The sequence below is a fragment of the Esox lucius genome, chromosome 10 (assembly GCF_011004845.1).
Source record: "Esox lucius isolate fEsoLuc1 chromosome 10, fEsoLuc1.pri, whole genome shotgun sequence".
In the NCBI taxonomy this organism is placed as follows: Eukaryota; Metazoa; Chordata; class Actinopteri; order Esociformes; family Esocidae; genus Esox; species Esox lucius.
In genome coordinates, this window is record NC_047578.1 from 25,938,694 (window position 1) to 25,957,772 (window position 19,079).

The window sequence follows — 19,079 nt, forward strand, 5'->3', positions numbered from 1 at the left end:
AAGGTAGTTCCTAGCTAAGACGTTCTTGCCAGTATCAAATTTAATAAACCGTGCTTGACTTGACTCTCCTGTTGATGTCATATTAACTCGCTCATATTCGGAGGTCTGAGTTGGTCAAAACAGGTGCATAGCTCTCTCTTCATGAGAAGTGATGCAGGTGAAGCTTTGGTGGTCGCATGTGACGTGTTCCTGTATGATAACAGGAAGCTGTGTAAGCGCTGGTGGAGCGTCCCTAGACCCTGAGATGCTTTCAAGGCATGTTCCATGGTCTGTACAAACCACTTTGCCAATCCATTAGTTGATATGGGATACTAAGACTCCCACAACATAAGGGCTAGCATCACAAACTAGTTGAATGTGCAATGATGGATCAAAGTTTGTCAGTGCCTCTTATCTCAGAAGTGTTTCCTTCGTTTTCACAAGTGCTTCCTCACACTTCTGTCCATTTCCATGTTTTGTCCTGACAAAGCAATTGATGCAATGGTTTCAGCTTTGTTGCTAAGCTCAGAATGAAATGTCCGTACTAACTTAGTAACCCCAGGAAAGAACACAGTTGGCTCACGGTCTGGGTTCAGCTCCAGAGAGAGAGACATAGTAGCCATGCGACCCACCGGCAAATGTCAGAATGCTCAATGTGACTTCCTCTTCTGATGACTCCTGCTCAACAGCATACATAGATCTAATTTAATTTGTTGAAATGTCTCTTTTCAGTCTTTGATATTTTCTCTGAGCCCTTTTTGTTTTTGCAAGCTAATTTGCTGATGTCCCATTTTGCCACAGTGAAAGCATGTACCCCGATTTCCATGTCCCTGATTTTCAGTTACAACTCAGTGTACCTTTCCAGTGAAACTCAACTGTTCAGCCATATTACAAGCTAATTCCATGGACACGCTAATTTCCATGGTCTTTGTCAAGGTCAGCTTGCTTTCAGTTAATAGTCTCTCCTGTGTAGTTTCTCTTCTGTGTAGTTTCCCTACGTAGCCCCACAAACTAGTCTCTCTCTATTGGTGTACTGTAGCACATCATTAAACTCACAGTGCTCTGCTAATTTTTTTAATGCAGCAACAAACATTGCCATCGATTCTCCCACTTCCTGATTACTTCTACGGAACCTAAACCTTTCAGCAATAACTAGTGGTTTTGGTGAAGTGTCCTTTTAGTATGTCCACAATGACCTCATATGCCATATTACCTGGCCTGTCTGGCTGTACCAGGTTGCGCAATAAATTAAAACATCTTTGGTCCCATTACAGTCAAAAAACAAAGGCACAATTCTGTCATCAGAAATACCATTTGCACCATTGTCTTTATTCAAATTAATATCTTTATTCTTTTATATTTTTTTCAATTATTTATATTTCTGTTTGCAATAATGTGTGGAAACAGACAACAAAGCATTTCGTCAAAAGGTCCATACCTTGTTGATATGACAAAAATTATTGACTAAATAGTGCTTGTAGTGGAAATAGTGGAGTGTATTATAAAAAAAGAAAAAAAAGAAAGGTGCTTCAAATCAACTCCCTTAACCTTCAAAAAAGTTGCACGTTCCTTAAAAGATAGACAGGTAAGATACAAGTTACAAAAAGCAACATAACATTCATTCTACTTTATTTAACTTGATTACTCGTATCTTGAAAATCAATACACATGACAATACAGCAGAATATGTCAGCCATCCCTTGCAAATGCACTGCATTCTCCATTTAAAAAGAAGGGAGGAATATTTGATGAATTCTGTACATTCCCGCTGAGTTCATGGCTTTGATAGTCTGCCGTTTGATTGAAAAGACCACTGCTTCTGAAAGCCTGAGAGAGTTCCCCTCTGGGTTAACCACTTCCATGAAAGACATGGCCAGATCCTTCTTAGCTTAATATGCAACATGCCACTGTAGACTGACTGACAGACTCTGATGTCAGATATCATTTATTTCTAGTGTCTAAATGCGTACTATAACATGAATACTTGAATCCATATTCCGTTAACGTTACATATGACGTTATAGCTTCGGTCTGTCAGCACTATGAAAAACTGTGGCGTTTGAGTTTTAAACAGCTACACAGCCTTCTGCTCCATCGTATAATCTCTGTGACATTGTCAGCCAATTCGTAGTAAATTCAACACTGCCCATGAAGACTGAAACTGTTCAGAGATTCCCCCTTTGTAAACCAGATAATATGGCAGCAAAAACATTCCTGAAAAGTTGTACAGTACCTCAACTTAAAAGTCCTATTTAAATCAATGAAAGGGCTTTCCGTAATACCAATCAGGGTGCAGTCATTGTCCTTTTGACTACAGTAAAACTTGTGAATATAGACAACTGATTTGGTGATTACTTTCCCCCAGGCAAAAGGGCATTTTCACTGAACTGTCTGCTTTGAAAAAGGCTTGTTGGTTTGCAGTCAGTGTGAAATTGCCCTTAGTCAATCAACACTAGACTGAGATCTTTCTGTGCATTTTTCATAGTGTGTGAACTACTGTAGCCACAGTATCAACATCCACAATAGTGACATTTAAAAAGACTACATTCAGCCAGTATGTTCTTTTCGACTTCAACCAACCTGTTCTCTGGCCTAAATTTCATCACCAGTGTTTGTCCAGCAAAGCTAAGCTGTGCAAGATCCAGAATCCACAACCTCAAGCTTAATTTAACATGGCATTCACAAATTAATTTTAGTAAACACATGGGACTTACACTTTGGTGGGTGCGTCTGTTTAAAAAAAAGTTAACCTGAACATGTTAATTACTGTATTTTGTATGTGGTGTGATTACTGAGTAATCTAAAAAAAAATCTCTGAGATCATCACTGTCATGTTTCTATAAAAATGGTTGTCACATACATTAGCTACTTAAATGTCATGCCACAGAGGGCTACAGATGCAACCATACATTACTGCAGCTGGACTTTCAATCAGTTGGTGTCCCAAACTCATCCTTATCCTGTGATGACCTTTAGGAATCCATCATAAATACTTGATTTGACAACAAACAAGAAGAAGCCAATTATTTGTTTTTTTACTCAAACTCGATGTTATAGAACTACAAAGACCGTTAAAACCAACATCCATTGTCAATGAAGTACTGTGAAATAAGGCAGAAAACCTCCAGCTTGCAGCAGAAAATGTTGCTGTTTTAAACTGCTGACATAGCAGGTTGGTAGCAGTCTGACTTGGTGGCATTGGCACACTATAGTTAACAGCACTTTGACTACATTACTGAAAGGCAAGATATTGTAACACCGTAAGACAAAGGTCTACCCGTGAAATGAAAACAATCTGCATTAAATTCAGCTTATACATTTTCGTCTTTTAAGCCTTTAAACAGGAAATTACCATATACAGGAAATACTTTGTGTGTTGGAACATGTCAATTTCCATTCCTATCTCAAAGTCCAGTTTGTAGTCAGACAAAAACACTGGCTTTTGCCAGGTTACATCAGTAAGTGCCTTCTTGATTGGTAAAAATTGGCATTTTACTGAAGGTTTTGTAGGGCTTGGTGGTAGCACTGAACAAAAGGGACAAAATCTTGTACTTCATAAAGATTTCAGCCCCAGGCAAAGAAAGAATCCAAAAAAGAGACAAGTATTAAAAAGACAGATAGAAAGATTTTCATAAAGACCCTGAAATGTAAAAAAAAAATCATCAAATACCAAAAAGAGAAAGAAGTGTCTTCATGCAAGACTTCATGCTCAGTGAAATTAGGCAGTGGGAAGACTCATAGCCCGTACGTATCATCAGTCCATGCCGAGACGGTCAGGCTGGTAAGCATAGGTAGTGAAGCTAGGGATCCTGTCTCAGACAACATACTGGTAATAGTCTGCCTTCCCGTGGTCAGGTGTTGCAAAGGGACTTAGCCAAGCTATAGAGAATGGGTGGCCAAAAACCACCTTCATGTTCATCCACTTTGTTCTTTTGGCCCATCTTCTCTCCTCCTTCTTCAACTGCTCTATGCCCTGCAGATAAGACCCAAGCAAACATCAACAGAATCAATAATGATATCTCAACGTAATTTAAGGTCCCTGAATAAAGTTGCTGGTGACATGAATAAAAGCACTAAGCAGTTGGGTTGGCATTAATTCCATTTCAATTCCGAAAGTACAATAAAATAAGAACCTCTCCTCTTTCTGGCACAAACCCCTTCCAGGGTTGTGACCCCATTATATAGTGCCCTCTAATGTGAAAACAAACAAGTTAGAGAACCCTTGACAGGCAACTTGTGCAGAACACACAAATTGCACATAAAGAACCCATTATTACTCTTACAGACATCGAATGCTTTCTTTAAATAAAAACGTGGAGTTGAAAGTTCAGATTACTAATTGAACTGAATTGGCTTCACCCAAACTCTGCAGAGCAGTGATAGTTAAGCATATAGAAAGGCTAATTACGTAAGGGAGTGAATGGCAACACTTACTGTCTCATCAGTACAGATGGAATGGACTTGGGTCCCAAACATCACTGAGGTGAAAATAAGGAAGAGGAGTCCCTCAAAGCACAGGAGGATAAGGAGGATGACAGTTGCTGGAGGAGAAAAGGAACTACATTCTGGGAAGGGAGAGAAGGGAGGGAGGGGCAAAGGAAGAGAAAACCAATTAAACGGGAGGGTACTGATGGTTGGGAAACTGAGGACAAGTTTGCTTAATTTCTTCTCGCTTCGGACTCAGGGGGTGGGAAAGGAGGAGCTGAATTGGCCAATCAAGTCTACTCTAATGCAAAAAGACAATCACAGGATGTGTATAAGACACTTACAAGGAAGTGGTAATACATTATTACACGTGAGAAGAACACAAAAAACTAATTGGGTTTCAGAGTAACCACACAAAATGCAACTAAGTACAGTGCGCATGCGAGAGCATATAGCCTAACAGCATGGTACTTACTTGTCCAGTCAGACTCAAAGCAGAAGATAAAATGGAAGGCCACCATGATCAGGGCATGGAGAGATATCAGCGCAATGTACATCTAAAAGTAGACACAGATTACATCTCATCAGGTAACATAGTAGTTACAGTCATGTGAAAAAGTGAATACACCCCCTGAAGTCTTTTTTGTACATATAGATATTTAATCCTCACTTCCAACACTACACACAGAGAACCGAAATTAAGAAATGACACTTAAGGAAGTATTTTCTTGTGTACAATATAGAAATCATGGTTCATTCAATGATGGCAAGTTGGTCAAGACTTGAGGCAGCCCCAAACCATAATGCCGTCGCCTCCATACTTTCTGGTAGAAGGCAGTGTTTCGATTTCACCAAAAGATGGCATCTGGGATTGCAGCCAAACTACACTTTTTACTTCTCTGTCCAAAGCACACTGTTCTAGTAGTTTCACTGTTTACTAAGGTGTTTGAATTGCTCGGAAATGGTTTTGTAAACACATCCCAGTCTCATATGCGTCAATGATCCTTCTTCTGAGAGCCTGGGACAGGTCTTTTGATAGTGGCATGACATGTTACAACACACCCATATGGTTAAAACCAAACCATACCAAGTTTCTAATCTTCATGCAAGGCTGGACCTTCTAAGTTGCTCTGTAATGATTTTCTGACCCTTTGCAACTGTTTTGGTGCACCCAATTCTAATTGTACAAATGTATTGATAGAGGTAGGAGTACTTTTCACACAAGGAAATTTAATTTATGCAATTAAAAGTTTGTTTTAATTGCATAAATGTAAGTTTTTTTTGTGTGTAATTTGTTAAATTGGGTTACCTTTATCAATGAATGTCATTGGATTTAGCTCAAATATCCATGTGTCCAAATATGTAAAGAAAAAGACAACTTTCCAGGGGGTGTACAGAACAGTACGCTGTAGTCGTTAACTAAAATGTATCCTTCATTTTTTTTAAAGCAAGAAATTGTCAAGATTTTGTAGATAGTGCTATTGTCTTACCATTCATACCGGACATTATCTAATGTGGAAGAGTCAATGGTTTGGAATGAATGTATTTTGGGGTAATAGCTGCTTCTTGGAGTAGCTATGCTAACCACTTACTGTGAAAAGCACAAAGTATTTCTGGTTGTTCTCTCCGACGCAGTTGTTCACCCAGGGGCAGTGGTGGTCCATTTTCTTGATACAACGTTTACACACACTGCAAGAGGGGGGCACGCACGCACACACACACACACACACACACACACACACACACGAAGAGACAACATAAAATCGTGGTTGAGCAATTTACAGAAAGGGACTAGAAATCTAGGCCAAATCATTACCTACCAAGCTGCTATATGTGGTTTACAGATGAGCCAGAATGTAAACAGAAGGGGAAGTTCACCCCTTTTTACATGCGAATACAGTGGTTATAAAAAGTCTACACACCCCTGTTAAAATGCCAGGTTCTTGTGATGTCAAAGAATGAGACAAAGATAAATCATGTCAGAACTTTTTCCACCTTTAATGTGACCTATAACGTGAACAATTCAATTGAAAAACAAACTGAAATCTTCAAGGGGGGACAATGAAAAATAAAACACTCACAATAACCTGGTTGCGTAAGTGTGCACACCCTCTTATAACTGGGGATGTGGCTGTGTTCAGAATTAACCAATCACATTCAAATGCATGTTAAATTTCATTACACACCTGACATCATTTAAAGTGACTTTGATTAATTACAAATAAAGTTCAGCTGTTCTGGTAGGATTTTCCTGACATTTTCTTGGTTGCATCTCAAAGCAAAAGCCATGGTCCGCAGAGAGCTTCCAAAGCATCAGAGGGAACTCATTGTTGAAAGATATCAGTCAGGAGAAGGGTACAAAATAATTTCCAAAGCATTAGATGTACCATGGAACACAGTGAAGACAGTCATCATCAAGTGGAGAACATATGGCAAAACAGAGACATTACCAAGAACTGGACGTCCCTCCAAAATGTATGAAAAGACGAGAAGAAAACTGGTCAGGGAGGCTTCCAAGAGGCCTACAGCAACATTAAAGGAACTGCAGGAATTTGTGGCAAGTACTGGCTGTGCACTACATGTGACAACCATCTCCCATATTCTTCATATGAATGGGCTATGGGGTAGGGTGGCGAGACGGAAGCCTTTTCTTACAAAGAAAAACATCCAAGCTCGGCTGAAGTTGGTCCCCCAAAAGCACATGGAAAAATGTGTTATGGTCTGATGAAACCAAGGTTGAACTTTTTGGCCATAATTCCAAAAGGTATGTTTGGGCAGAAACAACACTGCACATCACCCAAAGAACACCATACCCACAGTGAAGCATGGTGGTGGCCGCTTCATGCTTTAGGGCTGTTTTTCTTCAGCTGGAACCGGGGCATTATGAGGGAATTATGAACAGTTCCAAATACCAGGCAATTTTGGCACAAAAACTTCAGGCATCCGTTAGAAAGCTGAAGATGAAGAAGAAGTTCACCTTTCACCACGACAACGACCCAAAGCACACATCCAAATCTACAAAATCATGGCTTCACCAGAAGAAGATTAACATTTTGGAATGGCCCAGCCAGAGCCCAGACCTGAATACAATTGAACATCTGTGGGGTGATCTGAAGAGGGCTGTGCACAGGAGATGTTGTCGCAATCTGACAGATTTGGAGCGCTTTTGCAAAGAAGAGTGGGCAAATATAGCCATGTCAAGATGTGCCATGCTAATAGACTCCTAACCAAAAAGACTGAGTGCTTCAACAAAGTATTAGTTTAAGCGTGTGCACAGGTTATTGTGAGTTATACATTTTTCCCCCTCAAAGAATTCAATTTGTTTTTCAATAAAAAAATTCTATTGAACTTTTTCCATTTAAGGTGGAAAAAGTTCTGACATGATTTGTCAGTTCTAATGAACTGTGAAAATGTATTGGAGACTTTACATGTTAGAAAACACTTCAAAGTATATATATATGAAACATAAATTCTGAAGGATTCCTCTGCACTCATTTGGAAAACATGCTACATATACAGATACTGTTTATTATTTAATACAGTATCTTTCCAAAAAAATAAATAAGTGAACTTCCCCTTTAATTATTTGTGAATTCTAAATACAAACACCAACTGCAGCAGAGTGCAGGGAGACTCCTAGCTATGCATTGTCCACTTGAACAGCACTAGTTTCTCAAGCTCCACTTGGTGCTTTGACCAAGGTAAGAATAGCCTGCTGAACTGTCACATGGTGGATGGTGTGTTATGCTAACTGAGGGAGAGCAGGGCGATGAATACTCAACTCAAACCTGACACATCATGATCAATCATCTGCCCCATTGAGCTGCAAAGGCTGTGATATTGTTTTAATAGAGGTGCTAGGAAACCATGGCATCTGGGCTACTAACCACAGGATTCCTTACTCACACACTGACCTTTTGTTTTAGCTTAGTAGCTTCAAACATGTTTAAAAGCTCACCATGTTGCATGGGAAGTCATTTATAGCTTGCTGGTAAGTGCTCATGGCGAATAACAAAGCAGCAGTGGCTAGCCAGAACAGTATTGGAAGAAAACACCAAAGGGACAGCCATTCCAAACTCTCTACTCCAGCAGTTGTGCCCTTTACCTGCAGTGGTGCGCTCTGTCGGGCTTGATACTACAGCACTTGGGACACTTGTAGACGACCTGGCCAGGCTTGAGCTGCAGGCTCTCAATGAACTCCTTGGTCGCATTCCCTTTTGGCACCGCCCCCTGGGAGAGAGGCATGAGTTAGGACAAGGCCCCACATTCGTAACAGAAAGTCATATTCAAACAATACATGGTTTTGAAAGGGCTGTCTACAAGCATGCTTTCTTATAAAGACAACGTGTATTTCAAGACTAATGCGCTGGGTTGAACATCCAAGCCTGAGAGCTTCACCTCCGACAAATATCTCCTTTCTCCTGAAGTGTGCATTTATTATGTTTGCCAGTTCCACACAAAGGCACTGGATTGGTGAAGGGCTTGTGGAGATGTCCACTGTATGTTGCTATTTTCAGTCATTATCATTCAAGTAAGTGAAGACATGTGAACAACTGCACACTTTGGGAGGAAGGAGAAGTAGGTACTTGAATGCCTCATCAAAGACGATAGACTAACTGGGTCTGTGCACATGGCACGGGCATGCGAGGCCAGGGCGAGGAAGGCCAGGGCGTTGAACAATGCCCCGTTGATGAGACTGTAGGGCAGGTTCTTGGCGGGCAGCAGCATGACGAAGACGACCACAAACTCGGCGTAGAACACCAGGCACCACGTGATGACGCCGCAGACGACGCCACAGCAGTCGCGGATGAACCACATGGCGTTGGAGCGGGGGCGGGCCGGGGGGGGGGCACAGTGCTCGGGCTGCAGGTAGCCGGCTTGCCTCTCAATGTCCCTGCAGCGGTGTGCCGAGCTTTTCTTCATTCTAGAGCGTTTGCAGCGCTCGCCCCATGCTGCTGGGAGAGAAATATGAGGACCGTTAGGGAAACAGAAGCCAGTGACTCAATTGACTGGGGTGCTGGTGTTGCTGGACGGCTCTGAATGTTGCAGCGTAAATACTGTATGTCCGAGGTGATGTACAGGTTCCTTATATTTTTGCACAGTCCATAAACATATAGGTATGAAATGGAAACAATGTCAAGTGCCTAGCTCAAGGGCAGATCCACAGGTCACGTTGTCGGATTGAGATTTGAACCAACAGAAAAGACTAGAGCCCTGTGAGCTTTCATCCAATCTTAACGGACGTGAACATTGACAAGGTAGCTACTTTGACATGCAAAGTACCTAAAACAGACAATAAAACAGTCAATGTACATGGGAACAAAGAAAAAGGGTGAAAGTTCTGGAAGTTCTTATTAGTCTGTTCATGTAAATGGAAACAGGAGGAGCAAATACTGACTACTGTAATCCTGTAAAAGTCAACACATAAAAAGTCAGAGGATTCCTTGTGAGTAACAGGATCCAATACATGTCCTCATTCTTATCAGGGCATGAATCACAGGCCCCACCCTTGAAGTCAAAGGAAGCCTGAATAATCCAGACTGGAAATGTTATTTTTGTAAGCAACTGAACAGTGCGTTGTAAAGCAAATCAAATAAAAGTGTATTATAAAGCAATTAAAGCAAAAAAGTATAACAGCAATGTATTATAACACAAGTATAACAACAATGTATTATAACAAGTATAACAACAATGTATTATAACACAAGTATAACAACAATGTATTCTAATGGAATTAAAGGAACAGTATTCAGTATACGATAGCAATTATCTTGGTTTTATCAGTCAATTTTGTCACAGTACAAAAAATAGCAATGTGTACAAAGATGTGTCAAAAATATGAAGGTTTTCTACAGCTGAGAATACCTGAAATAAACTTTAGTTTTTTCTGAAATCTGTGACAAGGAGATCAGAATGTCATCCAGCCATGTGGCCAATTCACTGGGCATTTCAGTGTAATCTCACTTTCACGATTAGCCATGCTAATTTAATATGTAACTGGCTTGACGTTTTTTCTTTATCTGTTCCAGGGTTTTCCGCTTCGTTACACACTGCTGATTCAAGCAGCAAGTCAAGCAGGTCGCTCGAGGGCACACTCGGCAGGAGCCCAGCCCAGCCAGAGGGAGTCATCAGAGCACAAGCAGATCAGGAAATTTCAGCTGCTAATTTGTATCGCCCTGTGGGGCTTTCTACCAGCATTGCTTTGTTATGTTTGTAAAATCTCATTATCTGAGGATCCCTAACTGCCGCATTGACAAAGACCAATGAGTAAGTAGGTTTATAGTGGCAATCAAGCCAAGACACTGTAGGCGTGAACACATTAAATACACATGTCAATTTACTAAAGCGGACCAGACAGAGCTCTACATCCCCTGGGAGACTCCTGCAACACAGAGGGAAAAGCAACCCTGGTCGTATAGGGCTGCAGGCTCTTTACATCTCATTTCGACCCAACAAGACAATTTGCCCAACAAAACAAAAACTTCTAGGAGTGTTATGGTCCCCTTTTGATTATATAACCTAACGGCAAGACCAGACAGGTTGAATTTTGTCAATCCCTGAACTGATCAATTAACTCTTGGTTTGGTGGGGTGCATAGACTACAATCCTATCTAATCCATGGGTCAGTGTGCCACTCATCCACAAAGGCAGCACAACAGTCCCATTCTGCAAGATGTGCAAAGTAACTACCCAGAATGCAAGAGCTGATCTATGGATTGGATTTGATGAGCACAGCTTTGTAAGTCTAGTGTTAGCCTAGTTAAAATGTAAAAACATGTGTATAATTGATTTTGTCAATCAGCCAAAAACTGAAAGGCCTTTTCTAAAAAAGGATGAGATGGCAGGTAAAACTACGTAGGAAGTGGACAGCTTATGTCTGAATAAGGGTGGAGATGACTGGGAGTTACACTCCCAAAAAATACACAAAGCTAGCAGTAGGCTCTCTACTTCTGATAACCATTGCTGGTAGAACCCCAATTAGACAAGGCACTAGGGCATGAATGCAGCAAAAAACATGGTCGATACCAGACAATGAATAAACTATAGCTCATATGGCATTTGTACAGCGTCAAGAAAAAAAATACTCTTGGCCAATTGTCGATTAGCTATTATCTGCTAAATCAATGGTCTTTTGTGGTTTAGTAGGGGGTGTTATAGACTACTACTTTAATGAATGCCCTTATCTTTGGACTCAAAACACAACTGACAATCCACCATGAATTACCATAATGATATACCTGAGTGTATTGATTCCGGTGGTCCGATGAACGATTACAGAAGAATGGAGTGTGAGCACTCTACTGTATATTAGACAGAGATTGCGCTATAATAAAATGATTTATAGGGATGTTGGACGCTCTGCTGTGTGGATGCCTTCAGCAGTAATGAATAGGACTGAGGAGGGATCGTAGACTCAGATGAGTACAGAAGGCTGAATGTGGAGGAGAAATGAATATGAAGTAGCAAGTAATCATGTACATACGTATTCAGACCCTTTATTCACTACTTTGTAGAAGTGACCTTTGGCAGCGATCACAGCATTGAGTGTTCTTGTGTATGCCTCTCACAGCTTTGCATAGCTGGATTTGGGCAGTATCTCCCTTCTTCCTTACAGATCCTTCCAAGATATGTCAGATTGGATGAGGAGCGTCATTGAACTGCGATCATTGGGTCTCTCCAGAGATGTTCAATGGAGTTCAAGTCTGGGTTTCACTGACTAGTCCCTAGTGGTCAGATGATTCCATTAACAGACTTAACCTCCAGTGTTGTCTTGGCTTTGTGCTTTGGGTTGTTGTCATGCTAAAAGATTAATCTTTGCCCCAGCCTGAGGTCCTGTGCACTCTGGATCAGGTTTTCTTCAAGGAGCTCTCTATATTTTGTTCTGTTAATCCTTTCCTCAGTTTTGACCAGTCAATCGGTCCCTACTGCTGAGAATGATCCCCATAGCATGATGCTACTGGCTTGGTGGTTCCAAAAGTCTTCCATCTCACAATTATGAAACCCACAGAGCTCCTGGAAATTATGCTTTAGCAATTTTTTGTAACCTTTCCCAGATCTATGCCTAAACACATTTCTCATTGGGTAAACAGAAAATGTATTGGACTCAGTTCTAGATCTGGCACTGTGCAACCTTATTTCTCATTATTTGTGCCCATCTCAGTGATCAATGGACACAGGATGCATCTAAACTCAATTTGGAGTGTAATGGAAAAGGGTTAGAATACTTCGGTACATGAGATATCAGTTTTTCATTTTCAAGAAATCTGCACAAATTTTGGTTTTCACTTTGTCATTACAGGGTATTGTGTATATACTGATGACAAAAATATATTTTATATCACATATTAATTACGTCCAAAACAACAAAATGCGGAGAAAGTGAAGGGGACTGAATAGTTGCTTAAAAGCTTTGCTGTCCCTGGCTGTAACGGACACGGACAAAATCCCTATTGTCAATAAGGAAGTGACAGATTTTTATCAGCTAACCTGCGGAGTTCCAAAAGAGTCAAAATGAAATAAATACTGTATAGAAATATGTATTTAATTAATTATTGAATTATACATTTAGACTAATTGGATCCTACATACACACCTAGTTATGTCAGCCAAGTTACAATAACTGATATTGATTGAATTAAAGCCAGTAACATGGTTCTTTACAGTACATGAGAAGGTAACTACGTCTGGAGTCGAGATCATGCCTAATGAACGTTTTAAACCCGACTACTAGTTAGTCATTCAGTAATGTTAGCTAGAAAAACAACCTGATGATTTCAACTCACCTCTTTCCCAATCAAGGAAAGAATTTTCAGAGAAGGGTCCTCTTTCTGATTGTCAGACACGTTAATCTTAGCTAGTTAACGTTACACCATTCACCATTCGTAGCTTATTGTAGCTTGTCAAGTCTAGCTCGCTAGTTGCTTGCTAACATCGTTATTGTAGGCGTATTTCGCGGCACAGTATGTGTTTCTCTAATCACCTTTGACGTGTCAAGACTATCGTTGCTATAAAACTAACTATTTGGTTTCGATGTTGCTGCTTTTTCACGATACTCAATCTAGAAAGCTCTCTTGTCAAGCAAGAAAACACACCGAGGAAAACCAGGAAGTACCCTGCTTTCCATGCGCAAGACGTCTCTGAGTTCCAAATTGTACCAAACAATGATTTTGGCTATAAATGGCTCCAAAGGTTCCCTTAACTTATCTGGGGTTACATGCCGATCCCAAAGTTGCCTCTAAAAAGGGGTCTAGTTCAAGATTACTCCGACCCAGCAATTTCAACATAACTATACATATGTTATGAAACACTGTAAATTAAAAGTAATACATAAATATTTGAAATGAATATTAACATTGTTTGGATTAGCTAAAACCTTTTATATAATTGTAGCTCAACCATTCAGAAGCATTGCAGAAAGAGTGCAGAATGTTCAGATTTTAAGCTATATATCACCATGGAACTGTAGTGCATGTATTGTATTGTATTGCAATTCAGTGCTCTACTTTTCAATTCATTGCTAGCACTTTCAAGTTCAAAACTGAAATAGATTTTTTTAAGGGGAAGTGTAACGGTAAAAAAAAACGTAGAATATTATTTTTTTTTTGCCATTGTAATACACTAACTCAGGAATTATTGGATAGTTTACAACAGTTTTCAGCATATATTTTTTTACTCTGTGCCTTTATGCCGCACTTTGATGACGTAAACAGTGGAAGACCACACGAGGTAAAGCGAGATTTCAGCACAGATGGAGGAACCAGATTGCTCACCGGATGTATAAAATTTGACGCATCAGGTTTTCTTTCCACTTCCCACCGGAAAAGGAATATTATGGCCCAATCCGCAATCGACCCCTGTGCCATACACAGTGTTGTGTAGATCTGAAAGTATATTATAGGTGTAAGCAATCGGATTAAAGCGTTACATTCCAACGTGATTGGCTAGGTGTAAAATATTACTTATACCAATAGAATCCTTTCAGATAGCTCTTGCTATCGCGTCTGCCTGCCTCGTCTTAGGTTCTGCCCACTCGGCTTCACGAACCGTCTATCTTGGTGTAGTTATACTAAGCTTAGATTCCAGTGTAAGCACAATGGCAACTGTACAAGTTAGTGAGGCCGAGAAGGTGTATATTTTGCATGGTGTACGGGTAGGTTGGATTCTGTAAATATTGCAATATATATGTTTTTGTTGAAATTCTGGCTTAACGTCTTGATTTAGGGTTAGATGTCTTTAACAAAGCAGAAGGCGTCAGTTTCATAGTTGGCTAACATGCTAACACCACTTTCTCTTAATTGAATGTGAAAACATTTTGTTTTTATGGATGGTCCCCTTTAAAACAGGATGACCTACGGGTTGACGGACGAGGATGCGAGGATTACAGACATATGGAGATTGAGACAGACGTGGTATCAAATACAGATGGCTCAGCCAAAGTATCCCTGGTAATTTCAATGAGTCATTAGTCTGTCAAAACAATGTCCAACACTGAAATGCATATCAGATTAACATACTACAATCATCATATTCTCCTTGCAGGGGCATACAGACGTACTAGTGGGAGTCAAAGCTGAAATTGGAAAGCCAAGGCCCATGGTCCCACATGAGGGTTACCTGGAGTTTTTTGTTGATTGGTGAGTGATTTTTCTAATTGTTGGAGTTACAAACCTATTTGGCATATTTTGACAGAGCTACCTAATGGGATTAAAGAATATTGGGTTTAGAGGGCAAATCATTATTTTTATGGTCTTCATTAGCCACTGCCAAAATCAGCTCCTCTTGGGTTCTGACAAAACATAAAAATGACATTATTATTTATTTTACCAGTTAAGACTTGAGAACAAAGCATAACAGTGGGAACTAGGCATAAACAATATAAAGCTATCCGTAAAGTACTCAAAAAAAACTATATGTTGGGTCAAAAACATGCAGAGAGATAAGGTGCTTAGGTAGGTGTTCACAATATGGGATGATATATAGCATATCTTGATTAGCGGCTGCAATGATCAGATGGCAAATTGTTTTAATAGTAGTATGAAGAGATTCATTTCAAGTGTTGCTAAACATTGCAATACCATGCCTCCCTGTACCAGTGTTTTTTGTTTGAGCATGCCTTAATTGGCCCTTAGCCCATGTTCCATAAACAATTCATCATTCTGGCCACAACATTCTGCCTCGGCAATGCTGCTTTATTTTAGGAACATGTACGTGAAACAATCACAGTTCCATTAATTGTATAGGTGCTTGTGATACCTACAGTTGTGCTCAAAAGTTTGCATACCCTTGGAAATGGAAAATTGGTAATGTATGTTCCATTTTTAAGGAGAACATGAATGAGCAGGCAAAACACATTGCTTTTATTTCTTATTAGATTCATATTCAACTGTAGGTCATAACAGAATGGCACATTCATAAAAAAAAAAACATGGCAACAAATAAAAAAATTAAATGACCCTGTTCAAAAGACTGTATACCCTTAGTTCTTAATACTGTGTATTGCCCCCTTCAGCATCAATGACAGCGTGTAGTCTTTTGTAATAGTTGTCTATGAGGCCCTGAATTCTTGCAGGTAGTGTAGCTGTCCATTCGTCTTGGCAAAATGCCTCCAGGTCATGCAAAGTCTTTGGTCATCTTGCATGAACCGCACGTTTGAGATCTCCCCAGAGTGGCTCGATGATATTAAGGTCAGGAGATAGTGATGACCACTCCAGAAATTTCACCTTTTTCTGCTTTAACCACTGGAGGGTCAGCTTGGCCTTGTGCTTAGGTTCATTGTCGTGCTGGAAAGTCCAAGAGCGTCCCATGTTCAGCTTTCGTGCAGAAGATTGCAAATTGTCTGCCAGTATTTTCTGATAAAATGCTGCATTCATCTTGCCATCAATTTTCACAAGATTCCCTGTGGCTTTTGAGCTCTCACACCCCGAAAACACCAGTGAGCCAGCACCAAGCTTCAGAGTGGGGATGGTATTTGTTTCACTATAGGCCTTGTGGACCCCTCTCCAAAAATAGTGCTTATGGTTGTGACCATAAAGCTCTATTTTGGTCTCGTCACTCCAAATTAGTGTCCCTGAAGCTGTGAGGCGTGTCAAGGTGTTGTCGGGCATATTGTAACCAGGCTTTTTTGTGGCATTGGTGCAGTAAAGGCTTTTTGGCAACTCGACCATGCAGCTCATATTTGTTCAAGTATTGTTGTATTGTGCTCCTTGAAACAACCACACCATCTTTTTCCAGAGCAGCCTTTATTTCTCCTGGGGTTACCTGTGGGTTTTTCTTTGTATCCCGAACAATTCTTCTGGCAGTTTTGGCGGAAATCTTTCCTGGTCTACCTGACCTTGGCTGGGATCAAGAGATCCCTGAATTTGCCTCTTCTTAATAAGTGATAAAACTGTCCTGACTGGCATTTGCAAGCCTTTTGATATCCTTTTCCTTCTTTATAAAGTATATAATTACCTTGTTATGCAGGTCTTTTGACAGTTATTTTCTGCTTTCCATGGCTCTGTATCTAACCTGCTCAGTGCATCCACGTGAGAGCTAACAAACTCATTGACTATTTATACACAGACACTAATTGCAATTTAAACAGCCACAGGTGTGGGAAATTCACCTTTAATTGCAATTTTCACCTGTGTGTCACCTTGTGTGTCTGTAACAAGGCCAAACATTGAAGGGAATGTAAACTTTTGATCAGGGCCATTTGGGTGATTTGTTATCATTATGATTTAAAAAGGAGCTAACAAATATGATAATAAATGGCTTCATGTGATCACTGTCCTTAAATAAAAGACTGATCATGCAAAAAAAAACTGTTATATTTTCAAAATCAATACCACAATTTCTGCCAGGGTATGCAAACCTATGAGCACAACTGTTGCCTCACATTCTCTTAGGATAATTTAAATGTTTTCCTACAATAGAGAACAGTGTAATTCTAATGTGTTCTAACAAGTCCTTTATACTGAATCCTCCCATTCCTGAATCCTCCTAGCTCTGCCAATGCCACTCCAGAGTTTGAGGGTCGGGGTGGGGATGAGCTGGGCGTGGAGTTGAGCAACACCCTGTACAAAGTGTTCAACAACAGGAGCAGCATCGACTTGAAGAGCCTCTGCATCAGCCCTGGGGAACACTGCTGGGTGCTCTATGTGGATGTGCTGGTGAGTGATTCACACTGCAACAGGACCTTACAGGTCAATCACTGACCTCATAGGCCAATTACATTCACCTTGCTAACAGGAAAGTAACCCTGGTAATCGTACCGAAAATGTCAACAGAAAGGATGAGAGAAGTCTAATCTGCTGATTAGGCAGAAGAAAAAAAAAGTCAATGATTTTTATGAAGGGTGGATGATGTTGAAATTAGAATGTACAATAATTGTTACTGAGTCTTTACATGATTGTCTGAATTTATCGCCCCTTTTTTGTTTTGTTTTGACAGCTCCTGCAATGTGATGGAAACCTGTTCGATGCAATCTCTGTTGCCATTAAAGCAGCTCTCTTCAATACAAAGTAAGGTGCAATTCTTCAATAACCATTTTGCTTGTTAGATTGCAATGATGATATAACGTGCGGCCTGCTTACTGGTTAAACAATACTGTGTTTTCATAATGTCTGTCCTAGAATCCATCAGATGTCTCCTAACCTTCCCTCTCGCCCAACAGAATTCCCAAAGTGCACCTCTCCGAGAACGAGGAAGGAGGGAAGGAGATAGAACTATCAGACGATCCCTACGATTGCATGCGACTCAACGTGGAGAACGTTCCCTGCATCGTGACCTTGTGCAAGGTGGGCTCAGCCATTGTCATGGCAACACATGCTAGGGTGGTGTTATTAGCCAAACAAATCTGAGGTTTTGCCAGAGTACATTTAAAGATGCTGAATGAGTACTGAGGATTATTCTCGTTGTCCTCTTGTCACCCAGGTGGGCTACAGGCACGTGGTGGATGCCACACTGCAGGAGAAGGCGTGTTCTGTGGCCAGCCTGATCATCTCCGTCACACACAAGGGGACGATAACCTGTGTCCGGAAGGTAGGGGGAGGCAGCCTGGACCCAGAGAGCATCTTTGAGATGACAGAGGTGAGACAGGACCCCCCCCCCCCGTATTCCTCTTCATGCCATCTGCCCTTTCGCCCCAGCCAACATATTAGCACAGGATTCCCTGTTCGAAGGTCAAACTGTAACAGATTTGTTTAAAGCAATGATGCATGATGGGTGAATTTTGTGGAGAGGAAATGCAGGTAGAGCGTGTGAATGGACAGCTGATTTTGTTTAGGTGAATGTTTGTGTATCCTGGTGCAATATGTATGGAGAAATTGATACACAACCACATTTAGATTTTTGTGTATCTTTACAGACAGGAAAAAGGGTAGGGAAAGCCCTCCACGCCCCCCTCATGGAGCTTCTACAGAAAGAGGAGAATCTGGGAAAGAAGAGGCCAAAAGTGGGATTTCTCGGTTAGCTTCACTGTTTTTGTTAATGTTTACTTTTATAATAAAGCTTTTTATATACAGGCTTCCTTGTCTTTTATTTTTAATTTTCTTTTTCTAAATGTGTATATTCCCCATACATCAAGGGTGAGAATTTTGAATCACAAATAGAAATGGCATGTACTTTGAAGAGTGAATTGGTGTTTACTTAGTGCTCTGGGATGGAGGTAGAAGCACATGATTTACCAGAGAAGA

The 19,079-nt window shown here is 40.5% G+C and overlaps 2 protein-coding genes across 3 annotated transcripts; one reads left to right on the forward strand and one right to left on the reverse strand.

Annotated features, from left to right (window-relative positions):
• Positions 1–1,317: 1,317 nt before the first annotated feature.
• Positions 1,318–13,622, reverse strand: zdhhc3b (zinc finger DHHC-type palmitoyltransferase 3b). Of its 2 annotated transcripts, none has more exons than XM_010900444.5 (7): positions 13,188–13,622; positions 9,022–9,356; positions 8,510–8,634; positions 5,997–6,093; positions 4,880–4,961; positions 4,414–4,544; positions 1,318–3,952 (listed from the first exon to the last, which is right to left on the reverse strand). In XM_010900444.5, the coding sequence occupies exons 2-7, from the start codon at positions 9,325–9,327 to the stop codon at positions 3,794–3,796; spliced, it is 900 nt and encodes a 299-aa protein (XP_010898746.1). In that variant the 5' UTR covers positions 9,328–9,356; positions 13,188–13,622; the 3' UTR covers positions 1,318–3,793. The 2 variants fall into 2 exon arrangements, with proteins under 2 accessions (XP_010898746.1, XP_010898745.1); XM_010900443.5 differs by having other exon boundaries at positions 9,022–9,359.
• An 857-nt stretch (positions 13,623–14,479) lies between these two features.
• On the forward strand, positions 14,480–18,903 carry exosc7 (exosome component 7). The gene is given in 8 exon segments (NM_001304071.1): positions 14,480–14,554; positions 14,748–14,849; positions 14,944–15,038; positions 17,390–17,555; positions 17,836–17,906; positions 18,059–18,182; positions 18,319–18,474; positions 18,752–18,903. Coding segments are annotated over 8 exon segments (876 nt in total). The 5' UTR covers positions 14,480–14,497; the 3' UTR covers positions 18,857–18,903.
• Positions 18,904–19,079: the final 176 nt, after the last annotated feature.

Excerpts from the sequence above, each read along its gene's own strand:
- zdhhc3b (XM_010900444.5), bottom strand. The coding sequence starts at position 9,327 with ATGAAGAAAAGCTCGGCACACCGCTGCAGGGACATTGAGAGGCAAGCC. Across the intron at positions 6,094-8,509 it reads GACAGAGCGCACCACTGCAG|TGTGTGTAAACGTTGTATCA; the intron begins GTAAAGGGCACA and ends CCCCTCTTGCAG. Across the intron at positions 4,962-5,996 it reads AATACTTTGTGCTTTTCACA|ATGTACATTGCGCTGATATC; the intron begins GTAAGTGGTTAG and ends GTCTACTTTTAG.